Source organism: Melanotaenia boesemani, chromosome 6 (genome assembly GCF_017639745.1).
Source record: "Melanotaenia boesemani isolate fMelBoe1 chromosome 6, fMelBoe1.pri, whole genome shotgun sequence".
Taxonomy (NCBI): domain Eukaryota; kingdom Metazoa; phylum Chordata; class Actinopteri; order Atheriniformes; family Melanotaeniidae; genus Melanotaenia; species Melanotaenia boesemani.
Window position 1 is genome coordinate 4,381,286 of NC_055687.1, and position 18,701 is coordinate 4,399,986.

At 40.5% G+C, this 18,701-nt stretch overlaps 1 protein-coding gene across 1 annotated transcript; it reads right to left on the reverse strand.

The window, feature by feature from the left end:
- Positions 1-1,672: 1,672 nt before the first annotated feature.
- Positions 1,673-18,305, reverse strand: LOC121641656 (zinc finger protein OZF-like). The gene is made up of 4 exons (XM_041987931.1): positions 18,190-18,305; positions 18,010-18,093; positions 2,694-4,091; positions 1,673-2,441 (listed from the first exon to the last, which is right to left on the reverse strand). The coding sequence occupies exons 3-4, from the start codon at positions 4,042-4,044 to the stop codon at positions 2,302-2,304; spliced, it is 1,491 nt and encodes a 496-aa protein (XP_041843865.1). The 5' UTR covers positions 4,045-4,091; positions 18,010-18,093; positions 18,190-18,305; the 3' UTR covers positions 1,673-2,301.
- Positions 18,306-18,701: the final 396 nt, after the last annotated feature.

Genomic DNA, 18,701 nt, shown 5'->3' on the forward strand with positions numbered 1-18,701 from the left:
ATAAGAGCAAAAATCAAGCCTGAGCCTCCATTAATTAATGTGTCAGAATCAGGGTCTGATGACAAGATTTCTCCTCTAGTCTGTTCATCAGCCTGTGATGAAGCAACGTCCTCATTCAGAGGAATGTGAACAGGAACCTCTGCAAATAAACGGGACAAGGCTCTGTCTGAAAGACTAGCTGCATGGCCTTGGCTTCGAGCTTGTGCACAAATTACTGCACAAGCTGGATACAAATTGGATAACAAATAGGAATCTGGTGAAGCATCAACTACAGAAACATTTAATACTACACGACCACCAGCTATATCATTCCCCATTAGCATATTATCATAGTTATCCCCTTCAGAGGTAATTCTGGACATACAGCTACAGGAAAAATACCACTAATTAAATCTGTCCTAATGTGCACATGATGTACCGCTCCGGGCACATATGGCATCTCTATTCCTCTGTTCACTACATTAAGCCCACATGAAGTAGCGTTAAAGAAAGGCAGTGCGTCAGCCAAGATGAGGGACTGGGAACCTCCAGTATCCCTCAAAATACGGATCAGGATTTCATCATCGGCATTTCCTGTTAAACAGAACCACTAAATATGAAAGGAACAACACATGAATCAGGACTTTTTGACTTATCTGATTTTGCGTCTCTGCAGTGAGCCTGTGTCCAGACCAAACCTACACCTTGTGGCTGTGGTTTGCGGTGGTTTTTGCGTCTCAAAACTTCACACTCAGCAATAAGATGACCGGGTTTGTGACAATAAAAGCCCTCCCGCACCTCAGGACTTCTCACAAATGAAACTTCCTTCACAGGGTGACTGCTTGTTACCTCACCAGCTTTTGACACCGCACACAACTTGTCAAAGAGAGTACTTTTCATTTCCATCTGTGCTCCACATAAGTTTGCCCCGCAGATTGTTTCTGCTGGCGAAATTTCTGGCAATAAGTTTCAGGTATAAGTTCGTAAGCTTGGAGAACTACGGCTTTGACTGTGTTGTAGCTCAAGCTGTCCTTTAACGGCAGAGCTGAAACAACCTCTTGTGCATTTCCAGTTCACTTTTACTGTAACAATGAGGGCCACACGTCATATGGCCATTCCAACGTACCTGCAATGCACTCAAATGCGGCAAAATACGAGTCCACCTCTGTATCCCTGAAACCAAGGAAATGCACTTGCTCACATCAAAGGTGACAGAAACAGAAGGAGCCACTGCTGTAGTGGTGGCTAAAGTGGGCGGTGCCTGGGCTTGAGCCTTCAGCTCCAACCTTCGGAGTCTGACAGCTTTGTCAGCTTCTATTTCCAACTTTAACTCAAACGCCATGTGCGCTTGGCGAGCTTCAGCCTTCTTACGGGCTTCCAGCTCCAATCTTGCCAAACGGACTTTCAACCGAGCCCTAACACGGGCATCCGAACTGTTTGAGGAACAGAGTGGGCAGAGTGACAGGTGTCACCGGCTTTTCAGCCCCCGGTCCCTCCTCAACCATCTTCGGGCTGGGAGTCTGAATTCTGCTTCTGCAGACACCTCCAACACCCCACAAGCTTCCAACTGCTCCACCAGTAGAGCCTTAATCTGGCTCTAGATGGCCTGATTCGAGACCAACAGGGAAAAAGATCAGCTTTGCGGCAACAGTCAAGAGCTACACTGGAAGGAGCCGCAAGAAACCAGTCCAAGTCAAAGGACGTAGCCATCTCGATCTCCGATCAGAACAATAAAGTCCACTGCTCCACAACAACTGTGCTAAATATACTACAAGAAAAAAAGCTCCCGGACGAGCCCCCAATTTATTTACGACCCACTATAGGGGTATGAGAAGGCGTAACAAAAGAACAGAACTGTGGACAGATGTTATTAACGGAAGCAAGCAGTTTTATTGTTGTAAAAGGAAATGGAGAACAAACAACCAGTGGTAATGACAAATGCTGGGTTTAGTGAAGCTGTCCAAAGTAAAAACACAATAGAACCACTAAGGTCTAACTCAAAATCAGCCAGTTGAAAACAAAACCAATTTTACACAAAATAAAAAGCTGAGCATAAACCGGCGTACTTATCGAGATAAGAAAACGTGCAGCAATTCTAATAAACTATGTAAGATGGCTGCGATGCGATTGGCTGGGTGATAAGCCAACCAGAGGGGAGGAGACGAGGGTGCGTCTGGTCAAGCCACTCCGAACAGGCATCAGGGACTGGCATTTGCATGCATGACGAGCCTCAGGGGGCAGCAATGACCGGCTTCCGTAACAATAATAAATTATTTTTATAAAGCACTTTAAGTTTTGGAAAGCATTCTCAAAGTGCCGTTTCTATGTTGCATGGACACGAATGTGCCTTTTTAAAGAACGACGCCACCTAAATAACTCACCACATACCTCACAGGGAAATGGTCTCTGTCCTGTGTGGATTCTCATGTGTTTGTTTAAGCTTGTCTTTTGACTAAATCGTTGTCCACATTCCTCACAGAAAAATGGTTTTTCTCCTGTGTGGATTCTCGTGTGTTTGTTTAAGTTTGACTTGAGACTAAATCTTTGTCCACATTCCTCACAGAAAAATGGTTTTTCTCCTGTGTGGATTCTCGTGTGTTTGTTTAAGTTTGACTTGAGACTAAATCTTTGTCCACATTCATCACAGAAAAATGGTTTTTCTCCTGTGTGGATTCTCGTGTGTTTGTTTAAGTTTGACTTGTCACTAAATCTATGTCCACATTCATCACAGCTGAATGGTTTGTCTCCTGTGTGGATTTTCATGTGTCGGTTCAAGCTCATCTTCTGACTAAATCTTTGTCCACATTCATCACAGCCAAACGATTTGTCTCCTGTGTGGATTCTCATGTGTACATCTAAGCTTGACTTGCGACAAAATCTTTGTCCACATTCATTACAGCTGAATGGTTTGTCTCCGGTGTGGATTCTCATGTGTCTGTTTAAGTTTGACTTGAGACTAAATCTTTGTCCACATTCCTCACAGTAGAATGGTTTGTCTCCTGTGTGGATTCTCATGTGTTGGTCTAAGCTTGTCTTTACATGAAATCTTTGTCCACATTCCTCACAGTAGAATGGTTTGTCTCCTGTGTGGATTCTCATGTGTCGTCTTGAGCTTGACTTGTCACTAAATCTTTGTCCACATTCCTCACAGCTGAATGGTTTGTCTCCTGTGTGAATTCTCGTGTGTAAATCTAAGCTTGACTTGCGACTAAATCTTTGTCCACATTCATTACAGCTGAAAGGTTTGTCTCCTGTGTGGATTCTCATGTGTTTGTTTAAGTTTGACTTGAGACTAAATCTTTGTCCACATTCATCACAGCTGAATGGTTTGTCTCCTGTGTGGATTCTCATGTGTTGGTCTAAGCTTGTCTTTTGACGAAATCTTTGTCCACATTCCTTACAGTAGAATGGTTTGTCTCCTGTGTGGATTCTCATGTGTCGTATTGAGCTTGACTTGTCACTAAATCTTTGTCCACATTCATCACAGCTGAATGGTTTATCTCCTGTGTGGATTCTCATGTGTTTGTTTAAGCTTGACTTGTAACTAAATCTTTGTCCACATTCATCACAGCTGAATGGCTTTTCTCCTATGTGGATTTTCATGTGTCGGTTTAAGTGTGTCTTGTGACTAAATCTTTGTCCACATTCCTCACAGCTGAATGGTTTGTCTCCTGTGTGAATTCTCATGTGTAGCCCAAGTTTTCTTTTATGACTACAGATGTGACCACAAACATCACATTTAACTGCGTTTGTCCCTGTGTGAACTCCTCTACTCAAATTTATATTTCGTGTTACTTTAAAACATTTCTTTTGCTTTAAACAACTCAAAGGATTCTCTGTTAAATGTCTCTGGAGAGATTGTTGGTCGTGAAACTTTTCACCACATTCAGAGCAGCTGAGGGAGTTGTTGGCAATGTTACACTCTACATCATCGTTTACACCTGACCCATGTGCCCTGTTCACGTTCCAACTTTTATCACTCTTTTCGCATCCTGATTGGGCCACAGTTCCTCTGGTTCCTCTTCTAAGCAGAGGGGATCTGGATCCAGCTTTTCCAGACTCCATTTCCAGGGAACCCCCTCTTCAATCACCAACAGCTGTTGCAGGTAACACTGAAAGAAAAAAGAAAGACAAAACTGGATTTGAAGGAGCCTGAACAGTGATGTTGACAGGTTCTCAATGTAGTGAGTCTCTGGCACCCATAGCTGGAAATTCAGTGGGTCCCCAATGTAAAAAAAAAATCTTTTAAGTTGTTACATTCTTCTTTTTCTTAAATTGTAGTATTAAACTTATTTGATGGGTGTATGGTATGACATGGTTATAATTAACAGACAGTCTCTCTGTGTTGCACTTCAGGTCCACATCAAGTGTTAGGATAAGTAAAAAGTAATAAAATAAGGAATAAAATAAATAGCAATAAAACAGACTCTTATATAGTGTTTACTATACAGAGCAATATATGCAAATATACATGCATTAATGTCTGAAACTATAAATAAAGTATGTAATACTTAATTTCCTATTGTCACATCCCCAGGCCTGTGGCTGGTGGTTGTGGTAATTTACATTCTGCTGCTCGGTTGCTTCTCTGCAATTGGCTGTGGATGCGGCAGTGACCTCCCCCCTCTTCCGCCTCCCTGATTGGTCGCCTCCAGTCCAGCTTACTCTTCGGTGGGACCAACCCCTGCTCTTCTGTTATTGGACGCCTACAGTTCCGCACTTCCTCTCTTCCTATCTTTATGTTTGGTCCGGCTCATTTTTGTTATTGATCCCAATTCCCCTGGATTTGAAAAGAGGTAGTAACACTATAGTATATCATACCAATCCCGTGTGTGTACATATAAACTATAAAATATAGACAGGGCTGCACGGTGGTGTGGTGGTTAGCACCGCAGCCTCACAGCAAGAAGGTCACCGGTTCGAATCTCAGCTGGGGGGAGGTTTGAACCTTGAGGGTGGTGGCCTTTCTGTGTGGAGTTTGTATTTTCTCCCCGTGTATGCGCGGGTTCTCTCCGGGTTCTCCGGCTTCCTCCCACCATCCAAAGACATGCATGTTAGGTTAATTGGACACTCTAAAATTCTCCCTAGGAGTGAGTGTGCGTGTGAATGGTTGTTTGTCTCTATCTGTGTTGGCCCTGCGACAGACTGGTGACCTGTTCAGGGTGTACCCTGCCTCTCACCTGTTAAAATGCTGGGATAGGCTCCAGTTCACCCGCGACCCGAAATGGAATAAGCGGTCAAGGTAATGGATGGATGGATGGAAAATATAGAGACGTATTAATATTTATGTATGTACCAAAAACATATCTGTCTATACACACATATATATATTAGTGCTGGACACATTAACATGTTAATCGTGCGTTAACGCAACGCTTAATTAACGCCGTTAATTTCTTTAATTGGCTGTTAAGTTTGGTTTTGTTTTTGCTGCCAACTGGCTTTGATGACAGAAACATGACCCAATTCAGGGTCTACACACTTCGAAGTCTGCTTAACGTTTGTGAAATGGGACAGCCTACCTAGTCAACAAGAATTTCCCATAGCAACAACACAGGACGTTGAATCACCTAAACCTCTGAAATTACTCATAGGACACTTCAGTGGACGCCTAACATAAAGCGGCAACACCAACAGTAAAAAAAACAAAAAACGTTTGAGGCTCCATTGTATTTCAGCAGGTACACACTTCATTAACCCCTTAAAACTCATTTAATATCAAATATTAAAGAATTTTAATGTCACCATTTAACAAACATGCTTTCAATGTACTTGGTTTTGTAACGTTAGTAACTAAAGTGTCATAAAAAAAAATGTACTTTAAAAAAAAAAAAAAAAAAAACTTTAAACTTAATACGATTCTTCTGAGGTTGCTGATTCAGCACTGTCCTGTGCGCAATGAATTGTGGGAGAAAAGAGGCCGTGAAGGATGCGTCACCAGCAGCCTTCGTTTGAGGGTCGGAGGGTCCTTCTGTGAATCGGGACAGTACTTTGCGCACCGCGTGCAGACCCTGAACTGGGACACACCCCATGTCTCCCTTCCCTGCTGCAGCGGTGCGTCTGATGTAATCAGGAGAGAGCGGGTTTTTTAAAACGAAGAGACGTTTTCTGTCTGGAACTTAAGAAAGAACCAACGTTTCTCTTTGTCTAAACCCATGCAGATGGCAGAACATCGTGAATCTGCTCCAAAAAGACGGGAAACTTTTTTTTTTGTTTTAATTTTGGCAAGACAGCAAAGGTAAGACATGCTTTCTGACTTTTACAAACGTAAAGCATAAATCGGGTCTTCTTCTGTCTCTGGTTCGGTGAATCTTGGTCACAGCGAGATGAAACTTCCAGCTGTGGAATCTATGAGATGTGAGCTTTCAGTAGAGGAGTTGTTGGTTCGTGTTCATGGGGAAACATCATCTGTGTTTACATATGCTTCAGACTTTGTGTACCTGGTCTTTTACTATTGTTGTCCTAACTGTGTATGTTAGATAGAAATGGTTTTACTGAGCTCGTAGCTGAGATTCTGGACTTTCTGTGGATACCACACATGTTTGACTTGAGCTCATTAGATTTGTAAAAAAAAAACATTACAATAGGCAGAAAAAAGTGCATGAGGAATGTATTAATTTCTCTGCAGTTTCTTCAGCTGTAGTTGGGTGTACAGACGGTATGAGATTAAATGATCATGCCTGAGGTGATATCTGAGACAAAAATTGAGTGGAAATGTTTCTGTTCACAGGGGAACTCTTGGTCTATCTTTCGAGGGAAGCAGGCAGGTTAAAAGTTAAAAAAAGAAATGGCCAACTTTTTCTTCAGTTTTTTCTGTGACCTCCTTATCTCTGGGACTCCTCTGAAGGAAAAGGTCCTCCTGTGCGTAGACCACAAAATCACATCAGTAAAGTCCAGAAATCAACATTTGGCCCTGGATCTGGCAAAATTAAGGATGAGATTTCCTCAGTTTCTGTGCCATCTAGGGCTGCAAAGATTAGTCGACAATGAAAATAGTCGACAACTAATTCACCCGTCGACTATTGTCAGCAAAAAAAAAAAAAAAAACCCTACAGAGTGAGACATCGTCTTCTTCCCTATCTCTGCTTAGATTTGCACAATGCACATGCGCAAAGAAAAAAAAAAACACTACAGAGTGAGACATCGGCTTTTTTTCTTATCTGCTTTTTCTTATCTCTGCTGAGAGCTGCACATGCGCAATAAAGCCCGCAAGGGGAAAAACATGGCGGCCGACCGGGGAATAGAACGGCGGCAGAGGACTTCAAAAGTTTGAAATAATTTCACGTTAAACTTACAAAATTAATTAAATACATGTCGGATTTGTAAAAGGGGCCTAGTGTACCACGGAAGTACGTCTGCAATGCTGGAACATTTAAAGAGGAGGCAGGTCGGACTTACACAACAACCTCATGCAAAATTTCAAAGCTGAAAGTGAAATAAGATCCATTTAATAATTTTCAGATACATAATCCGATTGGTCGACTAGTCCTTTTAATAGTCGGTGACTAATCAACCATCAGAATAGTCATTAGTTGCAGCCCTAGTGCCATCACAATCTACATACCTTGCCACATTTGGGCATTTAACCTCTACAAGGCTGAATGCTGGCTGCCACCATGCGTCAAACACAATACCATCAGGCGAAGAGCCCATCCATGGTGCATCGGGATGAACAAGGAAACCACATGGATAGCGGTTAACATCCATTAGTCTGCAGTATTCCTCCACTGCAGCAGGTTCCTTGTCCAGCCCCCGCTTCATGTCTCCAGTCTGATGAGAAGGTACCTAGGAGCCTACTGGCTAGATTTTTTGAAGATGTCTCTCCCCTGTAATGACATACCTTTCCTCTCTAAATGTGGTGGAAGTGACACTGAGCCGCCTTAGTTGATGCCACTCATGGCAGCACCTCTGGTGTTTTGTACTGTTCTCAATGGCGTGTGCTTGTTGGAGTTTTCATCCTGCTCATGTGCAATTGCTGATGAAGACAAAAGAGACTTGAGAGGGTGGCAGTCTATAATTAGCTAGAGGCAGCTGTGGGGAAGAAGGGGCATTTGTGTGTGTGTGGACATGTTTTTGGCACTTTCTTTGCTGGAATGTTAAAACAACACACTTCCGTCTTGCACTTTTCCAGAGAGTCAACCAGAGGTACATCATTAGATATTACCATAGTTGTAATTAATGGAGCTGTATCACTGGGGAAATCGTGGTAGACCTCATCTACCTGGAGTGTTGAAAGCTCAGGTAGAGCTTCAAGGAGCAACATGAGAGGAGAGGGAAGAAGCAGCTGTTGCACCAACGCAGAGACGAGAAGAGATCTTCTAGAGCAGCCATGTTGGTGCAGGACGCAGGAAAGGTTTACAGAAAGAATGAAGGAAAAGTGAGGAGGAACCCTCTCACCAGGAAAGAGTTGTCTCAATACACCCACATTCTCCATGGAGGAGATGTCCATGGTTGCTCCATTAATAGTGTGTTTATTCTCAAATCCATACATAGAGCCAGCCGGCTGATCTCAGGGTCCGAAATTAACACTCGCCAGGCGCCAAATGCGAGTAAATGTTTTGTTTGATGAGTAAATCTCAGGGCTATCCACCAAATGGCGAGTAAATGTTTGGACCAAATTAATAATGTTTTTCAGTCTTCCTTTTGGTGGATTTCTTCTTCATGTTCCTCTGCTGTCTGCATGAATGAACGACGCGCACGTACACAAACATGCACTGACGCATATGCTTGCACGTGACATGAGAATGTGCTGCACTGTTTCAGTTCTGTTTACCGTTTAGCTCAGGCTAATGAAGCAAGTAAATATGTGGAGATTTTTAGAAGGAGACGGCCAGCTTTCTAAAAGAAAGCTCAGTGAACTGGAGGATAAATCAGCAGCTTACAGCGCCAACCAGAAAGTTCAGTGTAAAGTGAAGGTTTGGATAAAGCGGCGCCTGCTGTCTGCTTCACAGCCCAGTTCCACTCGCTTCTCACACGCCGAATGTAGGCGGTAACACACCTGCGCGTGCCGACTGTAAGCGGTAACACACCTGCGCGTGCCGACTGTAAGCCGTAACACACCTGCGCGTGCCGACTGTAAGCGGTAATACACCTGCGCGTGCCGACTGTAAGCGGTAACACACCTGCGCGTGCCGACTGTAAGCGGTAACACACCAGCGCGTGCCGACTGTAAGCGGTAACACACCTTCGCGTGCTGACTGTAAGCGGTAATACACCTGCGCGTGCCGACTGTAAGCGGTAATACACCTGCGCGTGCCAACTGTAAGCGGTAACACACCTGCGCGTGCCAACTGTAAGCGGTAACACACCAGCGTGTGCCGACTGTAAGCTGTAACACACCTGCGCGTGCTGACTGTAAGCGGTAATACACCTGCGCGTGCCGACTGTAAGCGGTAACACACCTGCGCGTGCCGACTGTAAGCGGTAAGACACCAGCGCGTGCCGACTGTAAGCGGTAACACACCTGCGCGTGCCGACTGTAAGCGGTAACACAACTGCGCGTGCCGACTGTAAGCGGTAATACACCTGCGCGTGCCGACTGTAAGCGGTAACACACCTGCGCGTGCCAACTGTAAGCGGTAATACACCTGCGCGTGCCACGCTGTCAGCACAGCAGCACTCTGTTGGACGTGATGTTAGCCTGTTAGCTTAGCTGTTTTCAACTTGAAGGGTAACGACAGCTGCATAATGGGCGTGACGTGACTCTGCGTGACTACGAACTGCTGTCAACCAATTAACTTTTTTTAATAATGAGACTTATTGTATTGATCGGTTATTAAATTCATTATTTTAAATCAGCTTTACTTATTTTTGATAAGCTATTTATAGTCAGTATTACTGATTTCTCATAAATCGGATAAATCAGCTTTAAATTTAATTATCAATTTTTGTTAAGTTTAAAGGAATAAACAATAAAATTAGAAGTAAGAATCAGGGAGTATGATCCCACCAAGGCTGTAATGCTGGGGCACAAGGACTGTTAGGAGCCGGAGGCCAGACTTCACGGACTGTGTGAAAGCATGAAAAGTAAAGGGGGACGAGTCTGATCAGGTTTTAGTTAATTCATTCATTAACACATTATCAAATAAAACCATTTTTCTTGTTGCTTTTATTTAATGTTGCTGTGACTTCCACTTTCAATTTGGATACAACAGAATTTTATTAAAAAAATAACGTGCGTAGAGGTATGTGTGAGTAAAATAATTTAATAATTTGGGCAGTAAATAATATGTTTGGCCGGTGGATTTTTTCCATCTATCGGCCTACTTGGCCGGTGAGTCAAAAAGTTCATTTTGGAAACTGGCTGGTCTTTTACTTTGCGTCTCTCCAAGTCCCGCCATCATAACAGAAAAATGACGGATGTGTGGGGCTTGTCATGCCACACATGCGTTGTGTTAAAATTAACGCAATTAATTATATAAATTAATTATTGTCATTAACGCATTATTTTTGACAGCCCTAATAAATAGTTTTCCATCCTTATTGGTTTCATTATATTGTTCACAGTTAAATATATAATAGTAATTAATTAATCAATCAATCAATATTTTAAAATGATACAGAAGAAACCCGAGGGAGTCAGGTGACATAAGATAACGGAGAGGTTCAAAATTCTTCCTACAGTTTCAAAAATACTCGGGAGGATACCTTGCAAAATGCAAAACTTAAGGCAGAACGTCCTACACCTCTTTTATTACATTTTAAAGGTCCCATATTATGCAAAATTCACTTTTTAATGGTTTTGGAACAGTCATACTGGTCCCCCCGCATGTGTAGGAGACCCGTAAGTGTGAAACTCTTTCAGGCGCTCTCTCTCCCCCCTGCTCCACCTCTAGGGAAGTAAGCGCTGAAATGAGCTTGTTTGAAAGCGTGTACGTTATGACGTCATAAGGGACAATAACCACTCCCCACAGAGCGATGGACCCGTCTACCGGCTCTCAAAGCCCGCCCTCTAAAAATCACCTAGCGCCCAGTGTTTTTCCCTCTTCGGCAACCCTCGTTAGCGGACATGGCTAAGCGACAGAAGCACTGTTCTGTTTGTGGCTGCATAAATGAACACGAAAACGTTTTTTTACTTCCATCCACTGAACCCACGAGGACTGAGTGGATTAATTTTATTTTTGGAGGAAATGTACCCGGAAAACTTCCAAAGGTTTTGCATGTCTGTGGCCAGCATTTCAAAGAGGACTGTTTCCACAACATGGGGGCATGGAAAGCAGGCTTCGCCAACCGTTTGAAGCTGAAGCCAGGTTCAATACCAACTGTCCGTGACACAGCTGGAGAGGTAAGAGCTGGAAGTTATTTTATCGTTTCGGCCTTATTAGTCTGATAGCTTGAAAATATATTAACCTGTCAATCACCTCATGACGGGCGATGCGATGGGCGGAGCCAACAGCTGAGCTGCTCCACCAGGGTTCCGCCCACCATAAACGGCACATTTCTGAAGCTGCTAAAAAGAGGGAGGTGAAGAGAAGCCGCTGCACTCAAACTGAGGGTCGATTTGTCCATACCATGGCGGAAATATTTCATTTAGATATTAATGAATGGTCTCAGATTGGGAATAAAGTGTATAATATGGGACCTTTAACACTGCACATTTTTAAAATTTTCTCCTTAGTGTAAATATTAGCATTTTAGCTCAACAGCTTCCATGTCACATGACTTGTTTGATCAAATTAAGTGCAGGATCATATAACCATACAGACTTGTTGACATACGCCTCTTTTATTACATTTTAATGCTCTTAATAGCCTTTGTGAATTTTGTAATTTAAAAATTAGCATGTTAGCTGAATGGGATCTAGATCATGTAAATAGATCTGTGAAAAAATTCACAGATCTATTCATCCTGTTGGATCACTAAAAAGTTGAAGAGTGTGGATTTATTTCTCTTTGGCTTATCAGAAACTATCTTAAGAGTTTTTTCTTTTTGGGCCTGCTGCTCCTCACAAGTGGCTTGGGCCTTGTAGGCCTCTGAATCCATCATGCCTCCAAAGGTGAATAATACCAACACTGAGGAGTTTGTCACCTTGTCGCAGGTGCGTGATCTGTTAGACCAGCAAAAAGAATTCTATAAAACTCTGCTTGAACAACAAGAAAGAAGTTTTAAATCATGTCTTCAGGTGTTTGTGGACTCTTCAAACAAGAGAATAGATGACCTGATAAAAACCATGTATGACTTTAAACAGAGTTTAGAAATGACTCAAAAAGATGTGGATGATTTTAAAGTTTCATCCTCTGCTTTGACGAAGGATTGCAAAGAATTCAGGTCTGAACTGGACACCATCTGTAAAAGTCTTCTGGCATACTCTGAAAAGACTGAATCTCTAGATGGCCTTTCAAGACGCAATAATGTTGTAATCGATGGCATTAAGGAACCTGGAAAGGAAACTGCTGCTGACTGTGAAGACCAAATAAGGAAGCTTTTTAAAGAAAAACTTCAGTTGGAGCATGTCAAAATTGAGCTGGATCGGGTTCATAGAGTTGGCAAGTTTACATCAGCCAACTCTGACAAACCGCGTCCTATTGTGGTGAGTTTTCTAAGACTTAAGGATAAACTGGCTGTCTTGGGTTGTGCAAGAAGGCTAAAAGGAACAGGGATCTTCATAAATGAGGACTTCCCTGAAAATGTTCGACAGAAAAGGAGAGAGCTTTTTCCAGCCCTGAAAGCAGCGCGGGAAAGAGGTGAAATTGCATATTTGAAATATGACAAGCTGATTACTCATCCACCCCGCATGGTACCTCAAGCTACATAAGCAAATGTCTAGTTTGCCTGGTGGTAGCAGGGAAAAATGCTTGATATTGTTTTTTTTTGCAGATGTTAGGTCAAATTTCTTTTTTTCCTCCATGGCTAGTGCTTTGTGTGCCAATGAAACTAACATATTAGATTCTGCTGAGTCTTTTAACAGTGATATTGATCCTGATGCTCATTTTTACTCTAATTTAAATGGTTCAAAGTTTTGTCAGTATTATAGTACAAATGATTTGGACGAACTTTTTATCAATACATCCTCTAATGTTTTTTCAACTTTTCATTTGAATGTACGTAGCCTATCAAAACATTATGATGAGTTTATTCACTTTTTACACTCCTTTGAACATATTTTCTCAGTTATTGCTTTAACAGAAACTTGGCTTACTGAAGACTTATGTGAACTCTATAAGCTACCAAATTACCAGTCCTGCCATTATTTAAGAAAGAATAAATTAGGGGGAGGCGTTTCTCTTTTCATTCATAAAAATTTTGAGTTCAAAATAAGAGATGATTTAAAGCTCAGCTCAGATAAGGAGGAACAAGAATCCCTATTTGTTGAGCTAGTTGGTCCTTTTGTGGAAAGAAATGTTGTTGTCGGAGCAATTTATCGTCCACCTGACTTTTGTATCAAGGACTTTATTGAAAGTCTATCTAAAACTCTTGACTTGATAAACTCTGAAAAAAAGCTCTGCTACATTTTAGGGGACTTCAATATTGACTTCTTAAGAAGTAAAAATGCAGTACAAACTGATGAATTTATCAATACTCTTTATGCAAATTATTTTGTTCCATTAATTCATAAGCCAACAAGAGTAAGAGATAAAACTACTTCTCTGATTGATAATATAATTACAAACCATATAGATTGCAATATTAAATCCGGAGTAATTTACTCAGATTTGTCTGATCACTTTCCTATATTTCAGGTTTGTTCCTCTATAACTAAGAAGCACAGAACAGAGAAAAAAATATTGATGAGGAATATGTGCAAAACTAATGTAGACAAATTTAAATATAAACTAAGTAAAACCTCCTGGGATAAGGTATATATGGAAAGTAATGTGGATGATGCATATAAATGTTTCATGCATATTATTACAACCCATTTCAAAGATTCTTTTCCAGTTAATTATTACTGTAAAAATAAAACTAAAAAATACAAAAAACCATGGTTTACATCCAACTTATTAAAAATGTCAAGAATGAAAATTAAACTTTACAGGAAATATTTATCTAATCCTTCTCCCCTTGCTTTGAATGATTATAAAAAAGTTAGGAATAAGTATGTAAATTCTTTAAGATCTGCAAGAAGGATGTATTACCTAGATAAAATTAAAAGTAGTTCTAACGACACTAAAGGTACTTGGAAAATTATTAATGATCTACTTCAAAAAAATATATCATCCAGGAATGTTATGCCTTTGGCATTTGTAGATGATGGAAAAACTTATGAAAATTCAATTGATATAGCTCACAATTTTAATACATTTTTTGTTAATTCTGGTCCCGAGCTGGTGGAAAAAATGTCAATTGCAATGGGTGATCCAATGGAATATATAACATCTAATTATCCTCAAATTATATCTTTTCACCCACCTGATATACAAGAAATAAGTAAAATAATTGATGAATTAAAACTATCTTCTTCTGGGCATGATGACTTATCTGCTTGGCTTGTGAAACAAATAAAACAGTTTGTACTGCAGCCCCTAGCTTATATCATCTCATTGTCTTTAAGTACTGGCGTCATACCGGAAGATTTAAAAGTAGCAAAGGTAATCCCCTTATTCAAGGCAGGTGAGAGACAGTGTTTTAATAACTATAGGCCAATTTCTATATTGCCATGTTTCTCTAAAGTAATGGAAAAAGTAGTCTATAAAAGAATAATCTGTCATATAAATAATAACTCCATTCTCTATAAACATCAATACGGTTTCCGAAAAAATCATAGTACGTATATGGCCGTACTTCATTTAATTGATAATATAATTTCTACATTAGATAGTAACATATTTGTATGCAGTATTTTCTTAGACTTATCAAAAGCATTTGATACAGTCAATCATAACATTTTACTTGCAAAATTACAAAAATATGGTTTTCACGGACTTGTTTTTAAATGGTTGCAAAATTATATTACTAAAAGATCTCAGTTTGTCAGCATTAATGGCTGCCAATCGAAAAAGATGGATATACACTGTGGGGTTCCGCAGGGCTCAATATTAGGTCCATTATTATTTCTGATTTATGTTAATGACTTGTGTACAGTCTCTCATGCTCTTTTTCCAATCATGTTTGCTGATGATACCACTTTAGTTACTTCCCATTCAAATCCGAATGCCCTCATGAAACAAGTAAATGAGGGATTATCTGCTTATAATGAATGGTTCAAGAGAAATAAATTAGCATTAAATATTAATAAGTCTAACTACATGATCTTTAGTGGTAAAAAAACATTCTCAACTAGTCTTACGATTAATATTGCCTCAGTTGAAATCAGTCGTGTGGCATCCACTAGATTCTTGGGTGTTATTATAGATGAGCATTTGAATTGGAAGGAGCATGTTAGATGGGTAATGAGTAAAGCAAATAAGTCTATAGGTATTATAAGAAAAGTCAGTCATTCTGTTGGTTTAAAATGTACTCTTGCTTTATATTATAGCTTAATTTATCCCTATCTTTCATACTGTAATATTGTGTGGGCAAGCACTTTTCCTTCAACTTTAAATCAAATTCTAATTTTACAAAAGCGTTTTGTTAGATTTGCAACCCATTCGGAACCATTGTCATCATCTGCAAATTTATTTTTAAAATTAAATTTATTAAATATTTATGATATCAATGTTTTCCAAATATGTATTTTTATGTTTAAAATTCAGTTTAATCAAACTACTTTGCCTGATCATTTCATTTCATATTTTACTACCAATGCTATGATTCATAATTACAATACCCGTCAAAATCATCATTTTCATTTGTTTAAATGTGTTACATCAAGAGCTCAGTTTTGTATTAGATATAGGGGGTGTAAATTGTGGAACCAGTTTTCTTATGTTGTAAACAGTAAATCAGAGAGATCATTTAAGAAATATTTAAGAAAATCAATTATCATGTCCCATTGATAGTTTTTTTTTGTTTTTTTCTTTTTTTGTTTATTTATTGTTGTTTATTATCTTTTTCCTTCTTATATTTGTATTAGGTGGAGGCTTCCAAACAAGCCTTTTTTGGCTTTCTGCCTCTCTCCTGCACTTTTATCCATCTTTTAAAGTTTTTTTTTTTGTATTGTGATTTCGATGTGCAAATAAAAAATAACGAATAACGAATAACGAATAACCCAAGTAACTAAATTTGCACTTGATTATACCGACTTATATGTTTTAACTTCCTCTCAATAAGCCAGTGTTTTATTTTGAAAACCGGAAATAGTTATGGGAGCACTCGAAATGCACGAGCGGTAAGCTTGACACATGGAAAGGAGAAACGGTTAGATTAACCCATGGATGTATTATAGAACTGGATAACGGACTGAAAAAGGACGGCACGCCGATTTTTCCCAGTGGCCACTCGTGGTACTGCAACAAAAAATCCCATGGGGCCCAAAAAGCATTTTTCCCATAGGCCACAATGGTAAAAGACACGGCTGTAAAACTGTTGACAGGACGTCTTCAGCTTTAAACACAGCTAATTACTAATCTTTCTATTCAATATTTTTAATTCATGGACATTTAATCCGTCAATTATTTTTCAAAAGGCCATAAAAGCCACAGAAAAGTCTCTATTTCTCCGGTGACGTCACGGCTGTGCACATGCACTGCCGAAGAGCGGTCATGCTGTGTCGGGAGCGAGGAGGACGGCTGTTGACTTCAATATGATGGGAAAGCTGTTCGTAAAAGTTAAGTTAAAGTTAAGTTTCTTTAAGGGAATAGCAGAAAAATAAAGAGAATATGCATGGGTAGCACAATGAAATAATGCATTAACAAGGACTTCTAACATTTATTACAAAAGAAGTGCCTAAAATTATTCATGAATAAAGGTAGGAATTGTAAGTCATCGTGAAAATTTGACACGGGATTATACAAATATACAATATAGACTGACTTATATTGGGCTATTACGAATCCCATATAGAAATTCATCAGATTAAAACAAACCATCATTTTAACAATTACTACACAACTTTTTCCACGTATATTATATCATTACTTTACATCGAGGTCCGATCGTGTGCCGTAGAAAATCATCTGAGTTTGTACAGCTCTCATACTGCAGATTAATGTCGTGACCGCGCGTCGCTGGATCAGGTCACTGGGCTGCGCATTGCTCGTTCACAGTGACGTGAAGCATGATGGGAGGTGACACTACTGCGCATGCTCTATGGGCCCAATATGCGGAAGTAACCCGGAAGCCTGAGAACTTTTTCGGCGTATGCGCTGGGTGAGCAACTTCCATAGAAATGAATGGGCCGCCATTTTCAGTCCGTTATCCAGTTCTATAATACATCCATGGATTGACCGCAGTGGAAATCCAACACAATAAACACGATCAAAAACTAATGGAGTGCGCGCTCCCGCGTCAGGGATGCAGTTTGTCGAGGATACCTGCTGTGGTACAGCAACTGATCTCGACACGAGACACCAGTCTGCCACACCAACTTAACGTCACTAATCAAATCAAATTTTATTTATAAAGCACCTTTCATGCCACAGGCAACACAAAGTGCTTTACATCATTTAAACATGTATGCATATAAAACAAAACAAAGTGGGAATACATAATAATAGAAACACTAACCAAAATATTTCACACAGCCGCACACACCAAGCAGCCTTCCCTCCCCATTCTATACAAACATGATTCTCTTATTTCTGTCTCGAACTGAATGTTATTATGAAATACTAAAAGTGATAAGCAACCGGCCTGATGCTGCTGTGTGGAAACAATATCAATGTTCTCTGCAGCCCTGAGGGCCTCCAGACTGTTCCACAGACGAGGGCCGTAACAACGGAAAGAGGCTTCGCCGAATGTCTTGGTCCTCACCCTTGGAACAACTAAAAGGACAGAACCAGAGGATCTCAGGGTCCGCGAGGGTTCATGAATTAAAAGAAGGTTTGATAAATAAGATGGACCAAGACCAGTAAGACATTTATAAACTACTAAAAGAACCTTAAAATCAATCCTGAAATGCACCAAACATCACAACCACACAGTTCACAGGAATATTACCACTCGCTGATTAAACCAAACACGTAACACACACCAAGCTGTGTTAATTCTCACCTTCCTTCCCGACCAGGGTCCCTCGATAACGAGTCTTTGTCCGGTCCCTCTTCCACGCCGTCGTTCCTCCCCAGCGAGCTGAACCTCCGCAGACAGAAACGTACAACCGTCAGAATCCAAGATACGTCGAAGTCTCCAACTATAGTTTAAAGTTTTCATCAACTAATGTTGCAGTAATACCTTGAAAAGAAGTTAAATGGATCCTCCAGCAGTGATGCGGCTTGCAGCGGGCAGACTAAACCGGAAGCATTTCGTTCTTCTTCTTCTTCTTCTTCTTCTTTGGATCAAGCAGGCTAGACGCAGCTCCGGCGTATTGCTGCCATCTACCGGTTAGTGTTGTCGCAGTTAAATTCTACCTGATCACTCACAGATACCATAAAATATTCAGATCCACCTATAAAGGTTAGTCTGATGCAAATAGTCAAACACTTTTCGAATTTATCCCAACAGTCCAGCTGCAGCAGTGTCTGTACACTAAAAACTGACATTCTGATAGCTCCCAGCTCTCCCAGTTTCTTTCTTTGCCAGGTATAGTTCTTGCAGTCCATAAGAACATGTTTAATTGTTTCTGTGCTTCCACAGTCACACTTCCCATCCGAATGCTTTCCTGTCAGAGCCAGCCCACTCCTAAGTCCACAGTGACCAAGACTCAACCTAGTCAGGACTACTGAATCTCTCCTCTTTTCAACAAC

Coding starts and splice junctions, on each gene's coding strand:
- LOC121641656 (XM_041987931.1), bottom strand. CDS start 4,044: ATGGAGTCTGGAAAAGCTGGATCCAGATCCCCTCTGCTTAGAAGAGGA. Junction 2,442..2,693: donor CAGCTGTGATGAATGTGGAC/ATAGATTTAGTG, acceptor AGGAATGTGGAC/AACGATTTAGTCAAAAGACA.